The sequence below is a fragment of the Leuciscus leuciscus genome (genome assembly GCF_965113295.1).
Source record: "Leuciscus leuciscus genome assembly, chromosome: 14".
NCBI classification, from domain to species: Eukaryota; Metazoa; Chordata; class Actinopteri; order Cypriniformes; family Leuciscidae; genus Leuciscus; species Leuciscus leuciscus.
Genome location: NC_138738.1, coordinates 4,357,040 through 4,375,906, shown reverse-complemented (window position 1 = coordinate 4,375,906; position 18,867 = coordinate 4,357,040). Strand labels below are relative to the sequence as shown.

At 41.2% G+C, this 18,867-nt stretch overlaps 2 protein-coding genes across 2 annotated transcripts in view; one reads left to right on the top strand and one right to left on the bottom strand.

The window, feature by feature from the left end:
• The window catches only part of cUnh3orf18 (chromosome Un C3orf18 homolog), an 18,977-nt gene extending 6,190 nt beyond the window's left edge, over positions 1-12,787 (top strand). Inside the window, exons 4-7 of the mRNA XM_082136581.1 lie at positions 8,162-8,582; positions 9,452-9,477; positions 9,600-9,726; positions 11,392-12,787. Coding sequence (XP_081992707.1) covers positions 8,289-8,582; positions 9,452-9,477; positions 9,600-9,726; positions 11,392-11,472 — 528 coding nt within the window. The 5' untranslated portion in view covers positions 8,162-8,288 and the 3' untranslated portion in view covers positions 11,473-12,787. The remainder of the gene's footprint in view (positions 1-8,161; positions 8,583-9,451; positions 9,478-9,599; positions 9,727-11,391) is intronic.
• Positions 12,639-18,858, bottom strand: LOC309474189 (uncharacterized protein). Its single transcript, XM_082136592.1, has 6 exons — positions 18,545-18,858; positions 16,117-16,273; positions 15,948-16,031; positions 15,801-15,848; positions 15,443-15,475; positions 12,639-14,652 (listed from the first exon to the last, which is right to left on the bottom strand). The coding sequence occupies exons 2-6, from the start codon at positions 16,219-16,221 to the stop codon at positions 14,572-14,574; spliced, it is 351 nt and encodes a 116-aa protein (XP_081992718.1). The 5' UTR covers positions 16,222-16,273; positions 18,545-18,858; the 3' UTR covers positions 12,639-14,571.
• Between the last annotated feature and the right edge of the window lie 9 nt (positions 18,859-18,867).

Genomic DNA, 18,867 nt, shown 5'->3' with positions numbered 1-18,867 from the left:
AGCAGCAATGCAGACATAGGCGAGACAGCTCGCGCGCCTATTGGCTGCTCTGCGGCAACTGCAGCAGCCTATCGAGCGAGGCCTGGCGTGACGTCAGACCCAATCAGGGCACTTCGCGCCCGCTGCGTCACGTCCCGCCGAAATGGGCGTGGTCTAGGCCTATAAATATCGCTCGCAGGCAGCTATTATCTGGTTTTTCATCATCGAAGCAACCAGAGCGTGTGCATGCACGGCAAGATACGCAGTACTCGTTCCCTCTTCTAGAGAGAACCGAGGTTACGTTAGTAACCGAGTACGTTCTCTTACGAGAGGTCTCTCGTACTGCGTAAGATATCTTACGCTAGGGGACCCAATGTAAAACGCCGTGCATGCTGAGATCTGACACCAAAGACCCAAGGGCGAAAGCCCGGGGTACATATAGTGCACAATCACTCAGTGAACTCACAGAGAGTCCGGAAAGAAGGAGGGGTGCAGCCTCACTTTTCCACATAAAGTAGCGTCGATGGGACGCGAATTTCATCATACAGACAGGGCGGGGTACGGCCTGAACTGATGGGGAAAAATGTGGGTCTTACACAGTTTGCCCAGCTTTAAACTGTCGAACATTGAGCTGTGCTCAGCAAACGCAGCATTCTGAGCTGAACGCATCAGGTCAGATAATACTGGTAGTTTAGACCGACAGCAGCCTGGCCTGCAGGGCGGGAACCTCTAGGTTATAAAACCTTATAAATGTAGACGGGGAGGCCCAGCCTGCCGCCATACAAATATCTTGCAAGGCAATCCCACTTGACCAGGCCCACGAAGAGGCCATGCCTCTCGTGGAATGCGCTCTGACACCCAAAGGGCACTGCATGCCCTTGGAGGCGTATGCCAGCGCTATAGCATCAACTATCCATCTGGATAGGCTCTGTTTCGACGCGGCTAGTCCCTTAGAACGTCCGCTAAACGAAACAAAGAGCTGTTCCGTCTGTCTGAAAACAGACGAGCGAGACACATAAGCTCGTAATGCCCTGACTGGGCAAAGGAGGCTCGCGTCTCTTTCCCCATCAGGGACCGGTAGGGCTGACAGAGAGATAATCTGCGCCCTAAACGGTGTGTTGAGGGATTTTGGAACATAACCGTGCTTAGGTTTGAGTATAACTTTTGAGTCATTGGGCCCAAACTCCATGCACGCCGCGCTCACAGAGAGCGCGTGCAGATCCCCTATGCGCTTCACTGAAGCGAGAGCCAGCAAAAACACCGTTTTGAAAGACAGGTGTTTCAAATCGATTGACTGTAAAGGCTCAAATGGCGCACCTTTCATGGCTTCCAGAACCGTAGAAAAGGTCCCATACGGGGACTGAGGGAGGTCTGGGAGGATTCAGTCTCTTAGCTCCTCTAAGGAAGCGGATGACTAAATCGTTCCTTCCTATTGACTGACCAAGCGTTGTTTCTGAGAACGCTGCTATAGCCGCCACATAAACTTTGAGCGTGGAGGGGGCCCTGCCCCCATCCAACAGCTCTTGTAGGAAGGAAAGCACCTCCGTCACATCACAGTTTGTGGGTGACACACCACGGGCTGTGCACCAGCCCGAAAACACTGACCATTTCGAAGAATAGAGTCGTCTTGTAGACGGAGCTCTAGCCTGCGTGATCGTGTTTAATACTCCTTTAGGGAGTCCAACATGTACCCGTTGATGGCCCAGACATGAAGGGACCATAGTTCCGGGTGAGGATGCCAGATCGAGCCGCGGGCCTGTGAGAGGAGATCTCTCCTCACTGGTACTGGCCACGGGGCAGTACTTGCTAACTGCATCACGGCTGGGAACCAAGGTTGGTTTTTCCAGAACGGTGCTACCAGCAGTACTGAGCATCCTTCTTCCCTGAACCGTTCTATCACCTGAGGCAGGAGAGAGACGGGGGGAAAAGCATAGAGCGGGCGGCGGGGCCACACATGGGCCAGCGCGCTCCTGCTCTTGGAGAAAAATTCTTGACAGTGAGCGTTTTCTTGAGACGCAAACAGGTCCACTTCCGCTCTGCCGAATTTCTTCCACAGCAGTTGGACTGTCTGTGGGTGTAGAGACCATTCGCCTGCCGGAACATTGTTCCTGGACAGTCTGTCTGGTCCTATATTCATGATCCCTGGCACGTGCGCTGCTCTGAGCGAGCGCAGGTTGCACTGAGCCCATACCAGGAGGCGTTCTACCAGCCTGTACAGTTTCTCGGATCTGATGCCGCCCTGGCGATTTATGTAGGACACCACAGACATGTTGTCCGAACGGACCAAGACGTGGTGACCTTTTATTTGGGGACAAAAACGCGTCAGCGCGTTGTCTACTGCCAGCATTTCGAGGCAGTTTATGTGCAGGAGCTTCTCCCGTTCTGACCACTGGCCGAAGAACGGTCTGCCCTCGAGCAGCGCTCCCCATCCCGAGGTGGACGCGTCCGTGGACACCACTTTCACCCTCGAGGAAGTCCCCAGGCTTACACCTGATTGGTACCAGTCGTTCGCTTTCCAGGGTTTCAGAGCTGTAACGCATTTCTGATTGACCCTGAGGCGAAGCAAACCGGGAGCCCACGCTTCGCGTGGGACTCGCGCTTTCAGCCAAAACTGCAGCGGGCGCATGCGGAGCAGACCCAGCTGGAGCACTGACGATGCTGAGGCCATGAGACCTAGCATCTTCTGAAATCTCTTGAGCGGGACAGACGCGCCGCAGCGAAAAGAGTTCGCTGTGCGTCGAATGTCTACCGCGCGCTGTGGTGATAGTCGCGCTATCATGGATAGTGAGTCCAGTTCTGTGCCCAGGAAAGATATTTTCTGACTGGGTGACAGGGAGCTCTTCGCCCAATTGACACTCAGACCCAAATCCTCGAGGTGATCGAGTAAAATGGTCGTGTGTTCTATGAGCACTGCGCGAGATTGCGCTAGAATCAGCCAATCGTCCAAATAGTTCAGCACTCGCATGCCTCTCATTCTGAGGGGTGCGAGCGCCGCATCCATGCACTTCGTAAATGTACGGGGTGCTAGGGACATACCGAATGGCAGGACTGTGTACTGATATGCCTGGCCCTCGAAGGCGAATCTCAAATATCGCCTGTGACGTGACGCTATCTGTATTTGAAAATACGCGTCTTTCAGATCTATTGACACAAACCAATCTCCTTGGCGAATCTGCACAAGGATTTGCCTGGTCGTGAGCATCCTGAACTGTCGCTTCACAAGCACTTTGTTCAGTTGCCTTAGATCTAGTATGGGTCTGAGACCCCCGTCTTTTTTCGGTACCAGGAAGTATCTGCTGTATAGCCCTCCCTCGCTCTGATCTTGAGAGAGAGGTTCTATGGCCCCTTTGCTCAATAGTTTCGTCACTTCGGCTCGAAGTAGATGTGCTACTTCTGTTTTTACCGTGGTCTCGACGCGCGCCACATAGCGGCGAGGGCGTCGGCGAAACTGCAGCGAATAGCCTCTTTCTATAATGTTCAGCACCCACTTCGAAAACCCCGGGTAGCTTTGCCCATGCGTCTGCATGGATAGCTAGGGGTCGAATACGAAGCGCGCTCCGCTCGCTCAGCGATGGAGAAGCTTCGGTGTGCTGTAACACAAGCGTGTCGCTCGTGACATTTGAGGCATGGGGCGCGCTGATGACAGCGGGCAGATTGCCCGCGCTCGACTCCTCTGCGGTGGTTAACCGCGAGGGGGAGGGCTGGGCGGTTCCCGTGGGAACTGTCATGTCTATGTGTGGATGTGGGCGCGGGACAGCGGGCACATTTATCACACCGAAAGCATCGTTCGCCTGCGTGAAGCGAGTGCACGTTGGTTTCGTTTTTACAGAAACCGTGAGACATGCATAACGTGGTGTTAGTGGGCACATTCACCATGTTTGAAGCGCAATCGGTCTGAGCCGATTCATGTGCGCGAGCCCTGTGTGACGGGCTGTGCTTGTGTGTAGAGATGGGCACTGGGCAGTGGGCATTCTTCTTACACATAAAGCACCATCGGCCGTGGCCGGGACACCAGAAAAAATTCACACTTATGGGATTTATCTGGGTAGCCGTAAAAACGGCGTTTGTGTGCAGGCAAGCGGGTGACAGAACCGACTTGTTTACTGCAGGATACACTGGAACAGTCACATTTACTGGAACTGAACGAGCGAGAAGTTGCCATAGAAACAGAGAGCGTCAACATGCTGGCGTTTATTGCAGGCCTGCGTGCATTACAACAGGCTTGTTCACTGCAATATTGACATTTCCAGTCGCCTGAATTCCAGAGGGGAATGGGAAATGTATAGGAAAAAAGGAGGTTGGTCCGTCCGCAGCGGGACCAGAAAAACTCCCTTTTTTTCCTTACGCCAGTGACGCACAGAACACCATAGAAACGGTGTTTGGGTGCAGGCGAGCGGGTTGTACAACGCGCTCGTTGGCTGCAAAATACACATCTGCAGTCACCTTTTCAGGGAACTGACAGAGCGAGCATTGACGGCATAAGACAGCGCCAACGTGCTGGCGTTTGTTTGCAGGCATGCGTGTATTACAACAGGTTTGCTCACTGCAATACTGACATTTCCAGTCGCCCGAACTTCAGAGGGGAATGAGAAATGTACGAGAAAGAGGAGGTCGGTCCGTCCGCGGGGGGACCAGAAAACGCTCTTTTCTCCTTTCGCCAGTGACGCACGGAAACCATAGAAACGGTGTTTGGGTGCAGGCGAGCGGGTTGTGCAACGCGCTCGTTGGCTGCAAAATGCACGTCTGCAGTCGCTTTTCAGGGAACTGACAGAGCGAAGCATTGGCGGCATAATTTTAACTGCCGCTAGACCGGGATTCGAACTCCGGTCTCTCGTGAGAAAAACCAATGATTCCGCCACTGAGCCACAGGGGGGGAACGCAAAGGTTTTCGGATGCACGAGCATATAAGAGCGTCACATGCTTTCTTCGGCGTATGCTTGCAGGCGCGCTTGTATTAAAACAGGCTCGCCTGCTGCAATATTGATATTTCCAGTCGCATGATCAGGGAACTGGGAATATGTATGAGAAATTGAAGGTCAGTCCATCCTCAGAGGGACTAAAAACACACCTTTCTCCTTTCGCCGGTGAGTGACGCATGAATGGGGCGCAGAAGGCAGGGTAGCTTTCTTATAACGTAAAGAAAAACTAACCCCGACCGTCCGCTTCCAGCCTCCCTTGTGAGCGGCGCAGTTTGCGCGGCTTGAACAGAGGGAGAGAGAAAGCTAGCCCCGTGACCGCCCGCTCCTGACATCCTCTGTGAGCGGCGCGGTGTGCGCGGCTCGAACAGAGGGAGAACAGGTATCGTCCCCCAAGCAGGCAAGGCAAGCGGGCGAACCGGCAAGCTTTGCGGGTTGGGGGGGGGGGGGGGGGGGGGGGGGGCGGAGGAGCAGTCTCTGAGAAGGATGCCAGGTGAGTCCTCAGAGTCACCATAGGCAGTACCTAACTCGCAGTGAGGGCAGTCGCCGTCAGCGAGTGCGAGAGCTGCGTGATCAGGAAAAGGGGCGTCTTGAAAAAGACGCCCAGCTCTTTTAGTGCAATGGGAGTGTGTGTCGCGGCGGCGAGCACACACACATACATAAACACAGTAGCAGAGAAAGGATATAATGCCGGAAAGCGCAGCAGGAAGGCAAGGAAGGCGGCGCGGCCAGCGACTTCAGTGACTCGTCCCGCTGAAGGTGCTCTCTTTCAGACGGCGCGGCTTCTTATCCAGCTCCAGCGATGCGTGTGCTTCGCTTGAAGGATGAAAAATCAGATAATAGCTGCCTGCGAGCGATATTTATAGGCCTAGACCACGCCCATTTCGGCGGGACGTGACGCAGCGGGCGCGAAGTGCCCTGATTGGGTCTGACGTCACGCCAGGCCTCGCTCGATAGGCTGCTGCAGTTGCCGCAGAGCAGCCAATAGGCGCGCGAGCTGTCTCGCCTATGTCTGCATTGCTGCTGCAACGCGTTTTGCATTATTACAAAATTAAGGATAATTTTTGGCTTCAATATCTCGCGGAAAAGGATTTTCCCCTAGCGTAAGATATCTTACGCAGTACGAGAGACCTCTCGTAAGAGAACTACACAACACACTTTTTAACTGTACATATCAAATTTTAAATTCTAGAACCAAAGTTGATTCATGCCACCAAAAGCCGTTCATCTTTGTTTGGAAATTCTTGTATATTTGTGTTCATCAAGCTAAATATTTTTCAAAATGGTCATATCTAGATTGGGGAATTTTACTGTTCTGAATCCCTGTCATTCCAAACCCGTATTATTATTATTATTTTATTTTTTTAAACAACGAAAGTTTACTGTTACTGGATGAAAAGCACCATACAAGTGTCATGAAAAGCACCATAAAAGTGTCATAAAAGTATAGTCCATACGACTCATGCACAATATTCCGAGTCCCCTGAAGTCATACAATAGCTTTGTGTGACTGAAATTTAAATCCAATTTTCATCAAGATATCATATGGCTTGGATTATTCATTGGATTTAGTTTGTTATGAAGGTGAACCAACAATAACTGACTTTTATTTTTTGACGTCCCTTTAACAGCATGAGAAGCTCTTTGTGAATGGAGACAGTCTGCGGTTTAGGAGATTTCTACATTCTCATTCACATCCACGAGATCTCAACAGCAGATTCTCCTATTCTCTATTTTAAGCGGCGAGTCTCGTTCCTGCCTCCAGCCCCCACATCCACATACACACATACACACACACACACGGATCCTAACGGTTGTAGTGTGGAAGGAAGCTTGCGGTTTGCCAACAGTATCTTAAAAGTTCACACATCCATATGTTGTCCACAGGGTTTATACTTGCGCGCGTGCACACACACACACACACACACACACACACACACACACACACACACACACACACATTCAGTCAAGAGCATGCAATCACACACAGATTTTCTCACTGAGCCACTAAACTATCCAAACCTGAATGAACCTAAAATCCCCCTTTTTTCCCCTGTTTTAAGTTTCTAATTGATTGGGTGCTTTCAAGTGCAATGACACATTTCTCGGTTCAATCTCAGATATTTATAAAGAAAAAAGACTTGTCAAGAAAATGCTTCTCGTTGAGTTTAGCACTTCTATCTCATTTGACCAAATCGCATTCTTTTCAGAGAATCTTAACTAAGTTATTTAACAAGGATTCTTTACAAGTGATCAAAAGTGACAGTAAAGACATTTTAAAATGTTACAAAAGATTTCTATTTCAAATAAATATTGTTCTTTTTTAACTTTCTATTAATGAAATAATCCTGAATAAAATGTTTCACGGTTTCCACAAAAATATTATCAGCACAACTGTTTTCAACATCGATAATAATCATAAATGTTTCTTGAGCAGCAAATCATCATATTAGAATGATTTCTGAAGGATCATGTGACACTGAAGACTGGAGTAATGATGCTGAAAATTCACAGGAATAAATTACATTTTACAATATATTCACATAGAAAACAGTTATATTAAATTGCAATATTCTTTCACAACATTGCAGTTTTTACTGTATTTCTAACAAATTAATGCAGCATTGAAGAGACTTCTTTAAAAAAAACAGTAAAATCTTTTGACCACAAACTTTTCAATCAGTACTGAAATATATATATATATATATAAAAATAGTATTTATTTATTTTTAAAAGGACTGTTTTCTCCAGTATTTGTATTTTTATGCTTAATAAGTAAACGGTAAATTATAATCAATTGTTCGCTTGCTTCATGTAAGTAATGCTATTCATGCTAAATATGATGAGAGGGACGGACCCCTTACTAAAGTATAAAAAGTGGCCATTTTCATGTATACATTTATACTGTTAAAAATAAAAAATATAATTAAGTGTGTAAAATATTATCTGGAAAACATTTATGTTTCTATTAGGTTAGATTGTTTATTTTTTATTAGAATATTTTGAATGTAAATAAACCTGAAAAGAAACAAATCTATGGCTATCAATTGAATTAAACTATGTGATTAACCCCATTATTTTCAACCTCTCTTTTGAAAGAAGAATGAAAATTAAAGAACAAAAATATGAAATACAAAAATAAAATAAATATATTAATTTTCTTCTGTTTTTCTAGTTTTTTTTTCATGCACCCCTAAGTTTGTTTACTCACCATGTTTCAGAACAAAGCCAAATTCGATCCAACACTAAGTGATGTTCCTCCACAGGATTCCTGCCGGAGTTCAGGAACACCGCGAGCGCCTCATGGCCGCCGCCCATTGGAGGATTGAATCCCAGTAGGGTTGCCCTCAAAACACACTCGGCTCGCCTCCACGCCGGCGTCCTGCAACAACCATGTCTCTGACCACCACCAAACCCCAGTTGTTGACGTCCACCCAAACCCAAACCCAAACCCGGACCCCATTCCCAGCCCCCACCCTCCCCCTCACCACCTTCATTCCTGTTCTCACAAGCTCAGGAGAGCCCAGAACCGAGCCGGAGAACATCACGTCCAGGATCACGTGGTCCGCCAACGGGACGGGCCTGAACTCCACGCAGCTTCCCGTCGCGTCGGTGGAAGGCGCTGGGATGGGAATGGTGCTCGTTCCCTTTGGCATCATCACAGTCATTGGGCTGGCTGTTGTTATGGTGAGGGAAATAAAGCATGGATTCCACAAACATGTTAGGCAGGATCATGTGACACTGAGGACAGCTTTGCATCACAGGAATAAATTACATTTTAAAATATAGTCAAACAGAAAACAGTTTATTATCATTTTTGATCAAATAAATGCAGCCATAGAGAGCATAAGAGACTTCTTTCAAAAACATGAAAAAATCTTACCAACCCCAAAACTTTTGAACGGTATGCTTGTGTACTTCTAAAAGTTGACAAAATTAAGCAGATACACACGTTTAAAATGTAACACTCTCTTCTGTGGTGAAATTATTTGGTCTTTTATGATATTATTCTGTTTGTTTTAATTAATTTAGAATGTAATTTGTGACCCTGGATCACAAAACCAGTCATAAGTAGCACGAGTATATTTGTGGCAATAGTCAACAATACATTGTATGGGTTAAAATTATCCATTTTTCTTTTATGCCAAAAATCATTAGGATATTAAGTAAAGATCATGTTCCATGAAGATATTTTGTACATTTCCTACCATAAAATATATAAAACATTTATTTTAGTGAGTGTATGCAGCACAATCACGAACATAAATGAAAAACTTTAAAGATGATATTCTCAATGTTTCGATTTTTTTACACCCTCAGATTCCAGATTTTCAAATAGTTGTATCTCGGACAAATATTGTACTATCCAAAAAAAAACAAAAAAACATCCATCAATGGAAAGCTTATTTATTCAGCTTTCAGATGATGTATAGATCTCAGTTTCAAATAAATGACCCATGTGACTGGTTTTGTGGTCCAGGGTCACATATGTGAATTTATGTAACACTTGTATCTTACATAACAGTTATGCATAACATTTTTCTTTTCTTTACCAGCTTCTGTACATCCGGAAAAAGAAAAGGTAAGAAAATGTGCATTCCTGTATCGCTCCACTGACAGCCTTGAGAATTGAAGGTTCTACAGGAGGCTGTGAAAAGTTGGCCTCTGTTTCCCACATAGAAGCTGTGTTGTGTTTTTCTCTAGGCTGGAGAAACTGAGACACCAGCTGATGCCTATGTATAACTTTGATCCGGCTGAAGAACAGGATGATCTAGAGCAGGAACTCTTGGACCACGGACGAGACGGAAGCCCAGCAGGACCAAACTCCAAAGTAAGAGTACAACACCACACAGGCCGAAGCAGGCAAAAACATGCCATCAAATAATATAATAATTGTTGTGTCTGTAGATATATAGATAGATAGATAGATAGATAGATAGATAGAATGATAGAATGTTGGATGGATGGATGGATAGATAGATAGAATGATAGAACAATATAATGTTGGATGGATGGATAGATGGATGGATAGATAGATAGATAGAGAGATAGACGGATAGAATGTTGGATAGATAGATAGATAGATAGATAGAGAGATAGAGAGATAGAATGTTGGATAGATAGATAGATAGAATGATAGAACAATAAAATGTTGGATGGATAGATAGATAGATAGATAGATAGATAGATAGATAGATAGATAGATAGATAGATAGAATGATAGATAGATAGATAGAATGATAGAAAAATACAATGTTGGCTGGATGGATGGATGGATAGATAGATAGATAGATAGATAGATAGAGAGATAGAGAGATAGAATGATAGAACAATAGAATGTTGGATGGATAGATAGATAGATAGATAGAGAGAGAGAGAGAGAGAGAGAGAGAGAGAGAGAGATAGAATGTTGGATAGATAGATAGATAGATAGATAGATAGATAGAATGATAGAACAATAAAATGTTGGATGGATGGATAGATAGATAGATAGATAGATAGATAGATAGATAGATAGATAGATAGATAGATAGATAGATAGATAGATAGATAGAGAGATAGAATGATAGAAAAATACAATGTTGGCTGGATGGATGGATAGATAGATAGAATGATAGAACAATAGAATGTTGGATGGATAGATAGATAGATAGATAGAGAGAGAGAGAGAGAGAGAGAGAGAGAGAGAGAGAGAGAGAGAGAGAGAATGTTGGATAGATAGATAGATAGATAGATAGATAGATAGATAGAATGATAGAACAATATAATGTTGGATGGATGGATGGATAGATAGATAGATAGATAGATAGATAGATAGATAGATAGATAGATAGATAGAGAGATAGAATGATAGAACAATATAATGTTGGATGGATGGATGGATAGATGGATAGATAGATAGATAGATAGATAGATAGATAGATAGATAGATAGATAGATAGATAGAATGATAGAACAATAGAATGTTGGATGGATGGATAGATAGATAGAATGATAGAATGTTGGATAGATAGATAGATAGATAGATAGATAGATAGATAGATAGATAGATAGATAGATAGATAGACAACATGGGGTTTCTTTCAAAAATAATTTCTACCATATATTATTTAATGCTTTATCTTAATTTCAGTTTCTACATTCTCATTTCTCTTAAGTTCTGACAAAAGGCCATGTGGTTTGTTATTTGTGGTAAAGTATTCATCACTGTAAATATGTTTTGTTTTTTTACCATACGTCCATTTGATACCTCTATTAATCTTCATCAAACAGCAGCTGTGACTGAATCCACCTTTAAACACTCGTCCATTTGTGTTCTGGCTCATCAGTCTCACTCTCATCCTGTCAACACAATTCATTACATTTTGCAAATTGATATTTGTGCAATATTACACGGTAGAACTAGATTTCAATGTGTATTAATTCTATTCTATTATGTTCTTCCGTCAATGTCGTATGATATTTGTTTACTTTCACTCTCTCTTTCCCGCCACAGACACTGAGCACAAGTCAGGGAACAACCCAAAAACCCAGTCGACTTGTTTTCACTGACGTGGCCGATGCCATCAATGCATGACGACACTCACACGCTGCACGGGAACCAAGGACACGGAATCTGGACAACTGGACACACTGGGATTCAGGAATATTTGCAATTGACATTTGGTACAGTATAGTGCACTGTAAAAAAAAAAAAATTGGGTTAACTGCTGCCTTTTTAATGAATAATTGCTAAGCCAAAGTTACAATCTGCAGCACTGAGATCATTACATCTTTGACCACTTTGATTTTAGTATATTTAGTGAATTTAGTATAAACCCAGAAAACTCTCAAAGTGCAAATGACAGAAGTTATTGTAACAAATACACAATGACATGAATATTGCACTGACATTATACATTTTAAGGACACGCAAAAAAGACAAGCACTTCAATACAAACGTCCTCTGGATCAGTCCAACTGTTATGAACACTCACGCAAACAGGGACTTTATTTTCATAGATAATCTCTCAGTGTAATACGAATCATTTTGAGCCTCATTCATGAAACATGAGCAAAACGAATGTCTCTGTAAATCTTTTGTTAAACCATTTTGACATAAATTGCTGCATAATGCGACAGTTTAGCAAACAATGATTTTAGAAACACTGGATGAGGCTCACTGTGTTACTTGAGTCTGAATGACTGATAAAATAATCAGTTATGCAGATTATTTATTTTTAAGAAGGGAATCCAAATGCAACTTTTGTATGTGAGAAATCTATTCGTTTGGTGAATGAGAGAACCTCACGATTTATTATTTATTCACAGCTGAAAGCGTTCTGTGAATTGATGTGTTTACTAAAAGGAAATACATGAACTTTCCCATGAAGAGTATCTCAGCTTTAAAGTTTCATTTGTTTAATTTAAATTGTGATGAATTGTCAGACATCGGTGAGACAGTATTATAAAAATCTTCCATGTGATATGAGCTTACTGTTTCAGTTCACTGAAACACAAATGTTCTGTCAGAGTCTGAGTCTGCATTGACTGATTACACCTTTGTGTGTGTGTGTGTGTGTGTGTGTGTGTGTGTGTGTAGATGTAATAATCCTGTGCACCACAAACCAGCGGTAGATCATTTTAAAGAAGTTTTTATGACAATGAAGGACATAATAAAAAGGATATTTACACTATGACACGTGCATGTGTGTTCTTGGAAACTAGGGAATAAGTTATGGTTAATGCAATAAAGACAATAACTGATGGATCATAAGTAACTTTATTCATGAACATACGACTGCACAAACAGCATTACTGGGCTTTGAGGAATGTAGAAAAGAGGTAAGAAAGTTACCTGAGTCTGTATTTATGAGGCACGCTGTCAAATGTTTCATACGCATATGACTAAACTGACACTATATACCATGATGCCTTTGAACAATGCTTGGGTGACTTCACATAAAAAAATTCCTCATAAGAAAAAAGTTATTTCTTGAAATTAATTTTAAGAACCATTTGACCTGTTTTAAGAGCATTTTGCAGTATATGAACTGTAATATCTTACACAACTGTATTGTCAATGGGAGATGCTTTAAACATCAGTCATGTTGTAAACATCACCCCCATATCAGCGCAATAACACAATTCAGAGCAGTACAAATTAGATTGGACAATAAAAATAAAAAAAAGCGAATTGTGAAAATATAGTGCCAAAATGATATAGAGTGCCAAAGTCGGCATTGACAGTATATGCATTTCACTGTAACAGATGAGTTGCCATTGTGTAGAACGAGCAAGCAAATTCACTGAGGTTTCTGGTGTTGAGGTACTGAATTACAATTATGATGATTGTTGTTGAACATTTACATCACTGATGAAGTCATTATTTCTGTTTGGTGTAAACAGACACGATAGAATCCATTCATTCCACTGTAAACATTAAACTAAAACAATAAAAGGAAACACTTTACAGTAAGGTTCATTAGTTAATGCATGAACTAACAAAGAGCAATACATTTGTTACAAACATTTATTAATCTTTGTTAATGTTAGTTAATAAAAATACAGCTGTTCATTGTTTGTTCATGTTAGTTCACAGTGCATTAACTAAAATACAACCTTTGATTTTAATAACGTAAGAGTAAATGCTGAAATAAAGATTAATAAATGCTGTAGAAGTATTGTTTATTCTTAGTTCATGTTAACTAAGGTAGTTAACTAATGTTAACCTTATTGTAAAGTGTTACCCAATAAAAAGAAATTATACATTAAAAGATGAATCATTAAAATAGTTTCAACATTAAAATGAAGAGTAATTTCAAGCTTTGGTAATATAATGTTTCCAGAATCCTGAGAAGTACATGATTAAACAAACTTAATATAACCCATCATCCCATACATCGAGATCATTTTGAGGTGCATTGATTTTTAAATCCCAAGATCTTGAACATTAAATAAATGTCTTGAACAAAACAAGTTCATGTTTTTTGTTGTCATCTTGATAAAAGCCCAGTTCACACCAAGAACAATAACTATAATGATAAAAATAAAGATTTAGTTCCAAAAAAAATTCTACATATAAAAGAGTAGCAGAGTTCACACCACAACTATAACGATAACGACACAGAGAAACAATATTGTTTGAATAACTTTCAGATCCATTTTTCTTCCAGCTGATGAACGATAAAAACACTGATAGCCAATCAGAATCCATCCTGCTTTAAAGAGCTTGAGCATTAAATTGGCAGACGACAAAACCGCAGCGTGTTTATAATAAACAGACCAATATCTGCTGGTGTGGATGCTAATAAGGTTATCATTATAGTTATTGTTCTTGGTGTGAACGGGCTTAAAGACATACTACGGAGTCTGGCCAACAAAATTGTGCACAAAAATGTGTTTTAAGAAAGCAAACTAGTTCGAATTTAAAATCTTGTTGACTTTAAGAATCCATGATAAATGATGATAATGGAAAAGATGATGTGATAAAATGGCAGTGTAAATTGCTGACAGGTGTCCACAATAAAGATTTTGAAATGAGAAATGTAGTAAGGGCATGCATGTCTGATTCTGAGCCCTCCGTTTTGGGTGCAATTTGAAGACTGGCACGTTTTCCTTTTTTACAGTGTACATGAAGGCAGTTGAGATGGAGAATTACCCCTGACGAAGTATCATAGTCATCAGTGAGGTAGTTCTAGTCGCTCTCCTGTGACGTTAACGCAGCAGGCGGAGTCTGAGTGGGCGGGTCTTCGGTTGACTCCGCCCCTTCAGCGGTCTAGGTACAGGGGACAGAGAACGCATGAGGAATGTGTGTGCGTGACCCGAGAATCACGACAGTTGGGACAGGAAACCAAGAAATGTAAGGAGCTGTGCTGGATTTCCCTTAAACACACTGAGTCATTTAGTTCTGTTCTAACCTGCGAATTGTTTGAGTAACGGGGAGTTTCTAAACGGTTTCTGAACACATTTCTGGGTTTCACTTCAAAACGACCTCCTACTTTTGACAGTCACTGATTGGCAGGTTTATCAGGCTAAGTGTTTAACGGCATGAAATGATTATCATGCAATACTATTCATTTTTTTCTTTATGGGTTGCAGGGCAGCAAAAAACGAATCAATATGACGGATTATGAAAATAATCGACTCGACTAATCGAGTTTCATTATTAATTCGAGTCTTTCCCACTTTAAATTGGTGAAAAACATTTCTATGAACACTTGTATTCTTGTAATGTGAGCATTGTACCTGTAGACAAGCAATTAAATGTCTCTTTCTTCGTTAAATGACAATTTATCTTTTTTAGATATTTTTTTTTAAAGAAATTAATACTTTTATTCAGAAAGGATGCATTAAAGTGACAGCAAAAACATAATGTTTCAAAAAATATTTCTATTTCAAATAAATGCTGTTCTTTTAAACTTTCTATACATCAAAAAATCCTGAAAAACATTTATCCACAAAAATATGAAGCAGCACAACTGTTTTCAACATTGATAATAAGTATATTTATATATATAAATAATGTTATATATAATATATATATATATATATATGTTGTTTTTTACCTGCTGTTCTTCCTGGTGAATGGTCTTCTGAGGCTATTAATTAGAGAAAAAAAGAAAACATTTCTGCCAACTCAACACATACACAGTGAAACAGGACATTTAACAAGAAAGAATAAAGCAATCATGTGCACTTAACATTAACATCTACTCAGGTAAATAGGGTAATGTTTGATTTCATCTTAAAAGGGGTCATATTATTGACCTAAACAATGGAGACATACTCTACTAGTCTATCCAGACCACTTATGAATGCTGAAAGCTGCAGAAAACTGCTAATTCATGATATTTTTGAGGTCATGTGTTCATATTTGTGTAATGCACTTAAAAGTGAGTTTGAAGGAAAGTGTGTGATTCTCACCCATTTTCGTGGTCTACCTCGAGGTCTTCGTTCTCTCAGGGGCTCAACCTGCATCCAAAAGCAGATGAAGGATAGAGAGCGCATGTTATATGTCTGAACAAGAATCAGTGAGCTTAAGTTGAGGTGCACTCCAGCGAGTTGTCTTACTTTGGCTGTGACCCGCTGGCCTTTATTTTTACTGCCTCTTGGTCTTCCTCTCGGCCTCTTAGGAGCTGAGGGTTCAACAGGCTCCTGAGGGAATCAATTCACTTGGTTTAACTCAATTTATTTAGTATCCATCCATCCATCCATCCATCCATCATTGCATCTCTCTGACCTGTGGTGGTTTGCGAGGTCGTCCTCTGCTGCGTTTGGGAGCTGGTGCCTCTTCTTCTGGGGCCACTGCCTCCATCTGACCTGCATCGGTCTCCTCCACGTCCATCCTGACCCCAGAACACCTCACACATGCATGGACACACACAATCTGAACGAGACTTGAGTGAACACAGGAAGAAATGGAGAGAGATATGGTTAATGGACAATTTGATGGATGTAGAAAGAGCCTACAATTAGTGTAAAAGCCAACCATTTGTACAGTCAGCTTGAATGTATTGCAAAATAAAGTGAGGAGGAGAGGTCTTTATTCTACATATACTGCACATTACCCAACTTATAACATGGCTACTTACCAAATAAATACATTAATAGAGAAGAAATATTGATTTGAGTTTAAGTTATTTCATTATGTCAAAGGAAATTCAAAAGACATGAAACTAGCAAATTATTATCATTTTTTGCATATTCTTGCACCTAAAATGAAAACAGGCAAACTACTTAACTAACAAATAGTTAAGCTAAACTAAAATCATAGTGGTTTGTAGCGTGAGAGGTTAAAATGCATCATAACTTTACGCTTTGTCCTCATCAGTCACGCACTGCAATTAGCTTAATACAGTCACTTTATATTTGAACAAAAATCTCTGTCTCATAATCAACTTCTCATCTTCAACAGTCACTGCTGCTCTGACATCATCTTCTCATTCCTACAATGACACAGACATTAGTCATAGTTTTAACAGTAACAACTTGGGGCGTGAGAATTTGATATTCCACAAAAATAAAGTCTCTCTCTCTCTCTCTATACATATATATATATATATTATATATATTTATTTATTATTGTTTTATATTATATATATATATATATATATATATATATATATAACACAAGAGTAATTTCAGGTGTTCAGTATATACTAGTCAATATCATCATTCACTGTAGACTCTTCATCCTACAGCTACACGTTCATATGATCATATGTCATTTATTGGCTGTGAATGTATATACACATGAATTTCATCAATGACAGCTTATTTAACCCCTGCTGGCAGAGAGGGATCTTCTAGGAGCCTGTTCAATGGCATCTATTCACATGAAACGTAACTTTCCATGTTCCTCTCATGCATATATAACTAACCGCTCTACACTATAAACTATGTGTCAGTGACTCCTAATAAGAAAACCTAATAAGCTTTACCAAAACAGTACCATGTGCTATTGAACTGTTTGATTAGCTTGTTCATACGCAACGGTATTTAAAAGTCAATGTATGGTACTTCAAAGAATTCCCATCGTGGTAGATGACAAAAAAACATGTTCTTTCCATGCATATTTTGTGGTAATAATAAGGTACTTTTTGTATCAGGGAGAACACACTAACAAAAAAGTACCCAAATGTACCATAGTAGTGACACATTTTTGGTTTATCAGGTGTTTTTGAACATATACCGACACAACAAAAATAAAATAGTAAAAAATTAGGGTCTATAAATAAAAAAAATTAAAATCTGGAATGGAAGGGAATGGTACACTAGCTATTCAGTGAGTTTTCAGTGGTCTTTAAAATATTTTTCCATATGGTGGGCAATTACGACAGCCCACATTTTTCACATACTTTCAGACCTACAGAAAAATGTAGCTGGCGGTCGTGAACTACAGTGCGAAACGAGCATGCTTTGCGGTGTCCTAAGGATGCAAACACATCCTTAGCAACATTTAAAGAGGGAGACACAAAATATGATTACAGACACTACAACAACTTCAGCGGCCGGAGAAGAGGAACACGTCAGAGATAAACATAACAACAGAGGTAACAAAACAAAGTAACTACAAGTACCATGGGATTACCATGTTTTTGAGGACAAAATATCATGTACAATATTTATTTGTTTTTTTTTTATAGTACCATGGCAATGACATTTTGGGGGCATTTACCATGGTAATTCCTTAGTATTCTTTAAAGATGCAAATACGATGGTAGATCAATATGGTATGGTATATTTTGGTGTACCATGAATGGCATTCAACAAAGTACTTTCTGATACTGTACACTTCTTTTATAAAACATACTATGGCTGTGGCACAGTGGTACAGTGATCGTATCAGGCATACTTTCATATATACCATAGCACTGAAATTTACCATGGTATGTATATGGCACTCCAGGGTTTCAGGGTACTCTGAAGAATAACATGGTACTATGGTACAAGCCTAAAAAGTTTTTTTTTTAAATGTTTTTTTTTTTTTTTTTTTCATTTACGTCTATTCCTTAATTTAAAAAAAGGTGCCAAAAGTACAGTACTGTCATTTTGTAGCATGGCTATATTAAAAACTCCATAACGACACAACTTAAGCATTAACAAAACTGATTTGTTAAAAAAATAAAAAAATGTCATAAGTTGACATTTAGTGTAGAGCACTTTACCTTGTTTACGTTGTCCTCAGCACTTTGCGTTCACCTGGAGCAGCGGCGTCGCGTGTGATGAGACCGCGAGTCTGTACATCAACATAACTTGATTGACATCATTTCTGGCCCCGCCCTCCTCTACTCACGTCAACCAGTCTCTCAGAACTGAACTCAACTGAAGCGCCACGCTTCTTTTAGCTCGTCTTCTTCTAGCCAAGGCTCTGCAGTTCTTCTTTTGCTGTTTGTAATGGCATCTTTCATGTCAGGTTAAATCGCTTCTTCTCATCAACACTGCCAGCGAGCGCGACGCTGCAAACGCCGCATTTGTCGACTGGATGCTG

Bases quoted from the DNA above. Each gene is read 5' to 3' on its own strand.
- LOC309474189 (XM_082136592.1), bottom strand. From the start codon at position 16,221: ATGGACGTGGAGGAGACCGATGCAGGTCAGATGGAGGCAGTGGCCCCA. The intron at 15,849-15,947 runs GTAAGACAACTC...TTTTGGATGCAG, and splicing joins GCCAGCGGGTCACAGCCAAA to GTTGAGCCCCTGAGAGAACG. The intron at 15,476-15,800 runs GTGAGAATCACA...TCTAATTAATAG, and splicing joins GAGGTAGACCACGAAAATGG to CCTCAGAAGACCATTCACCA.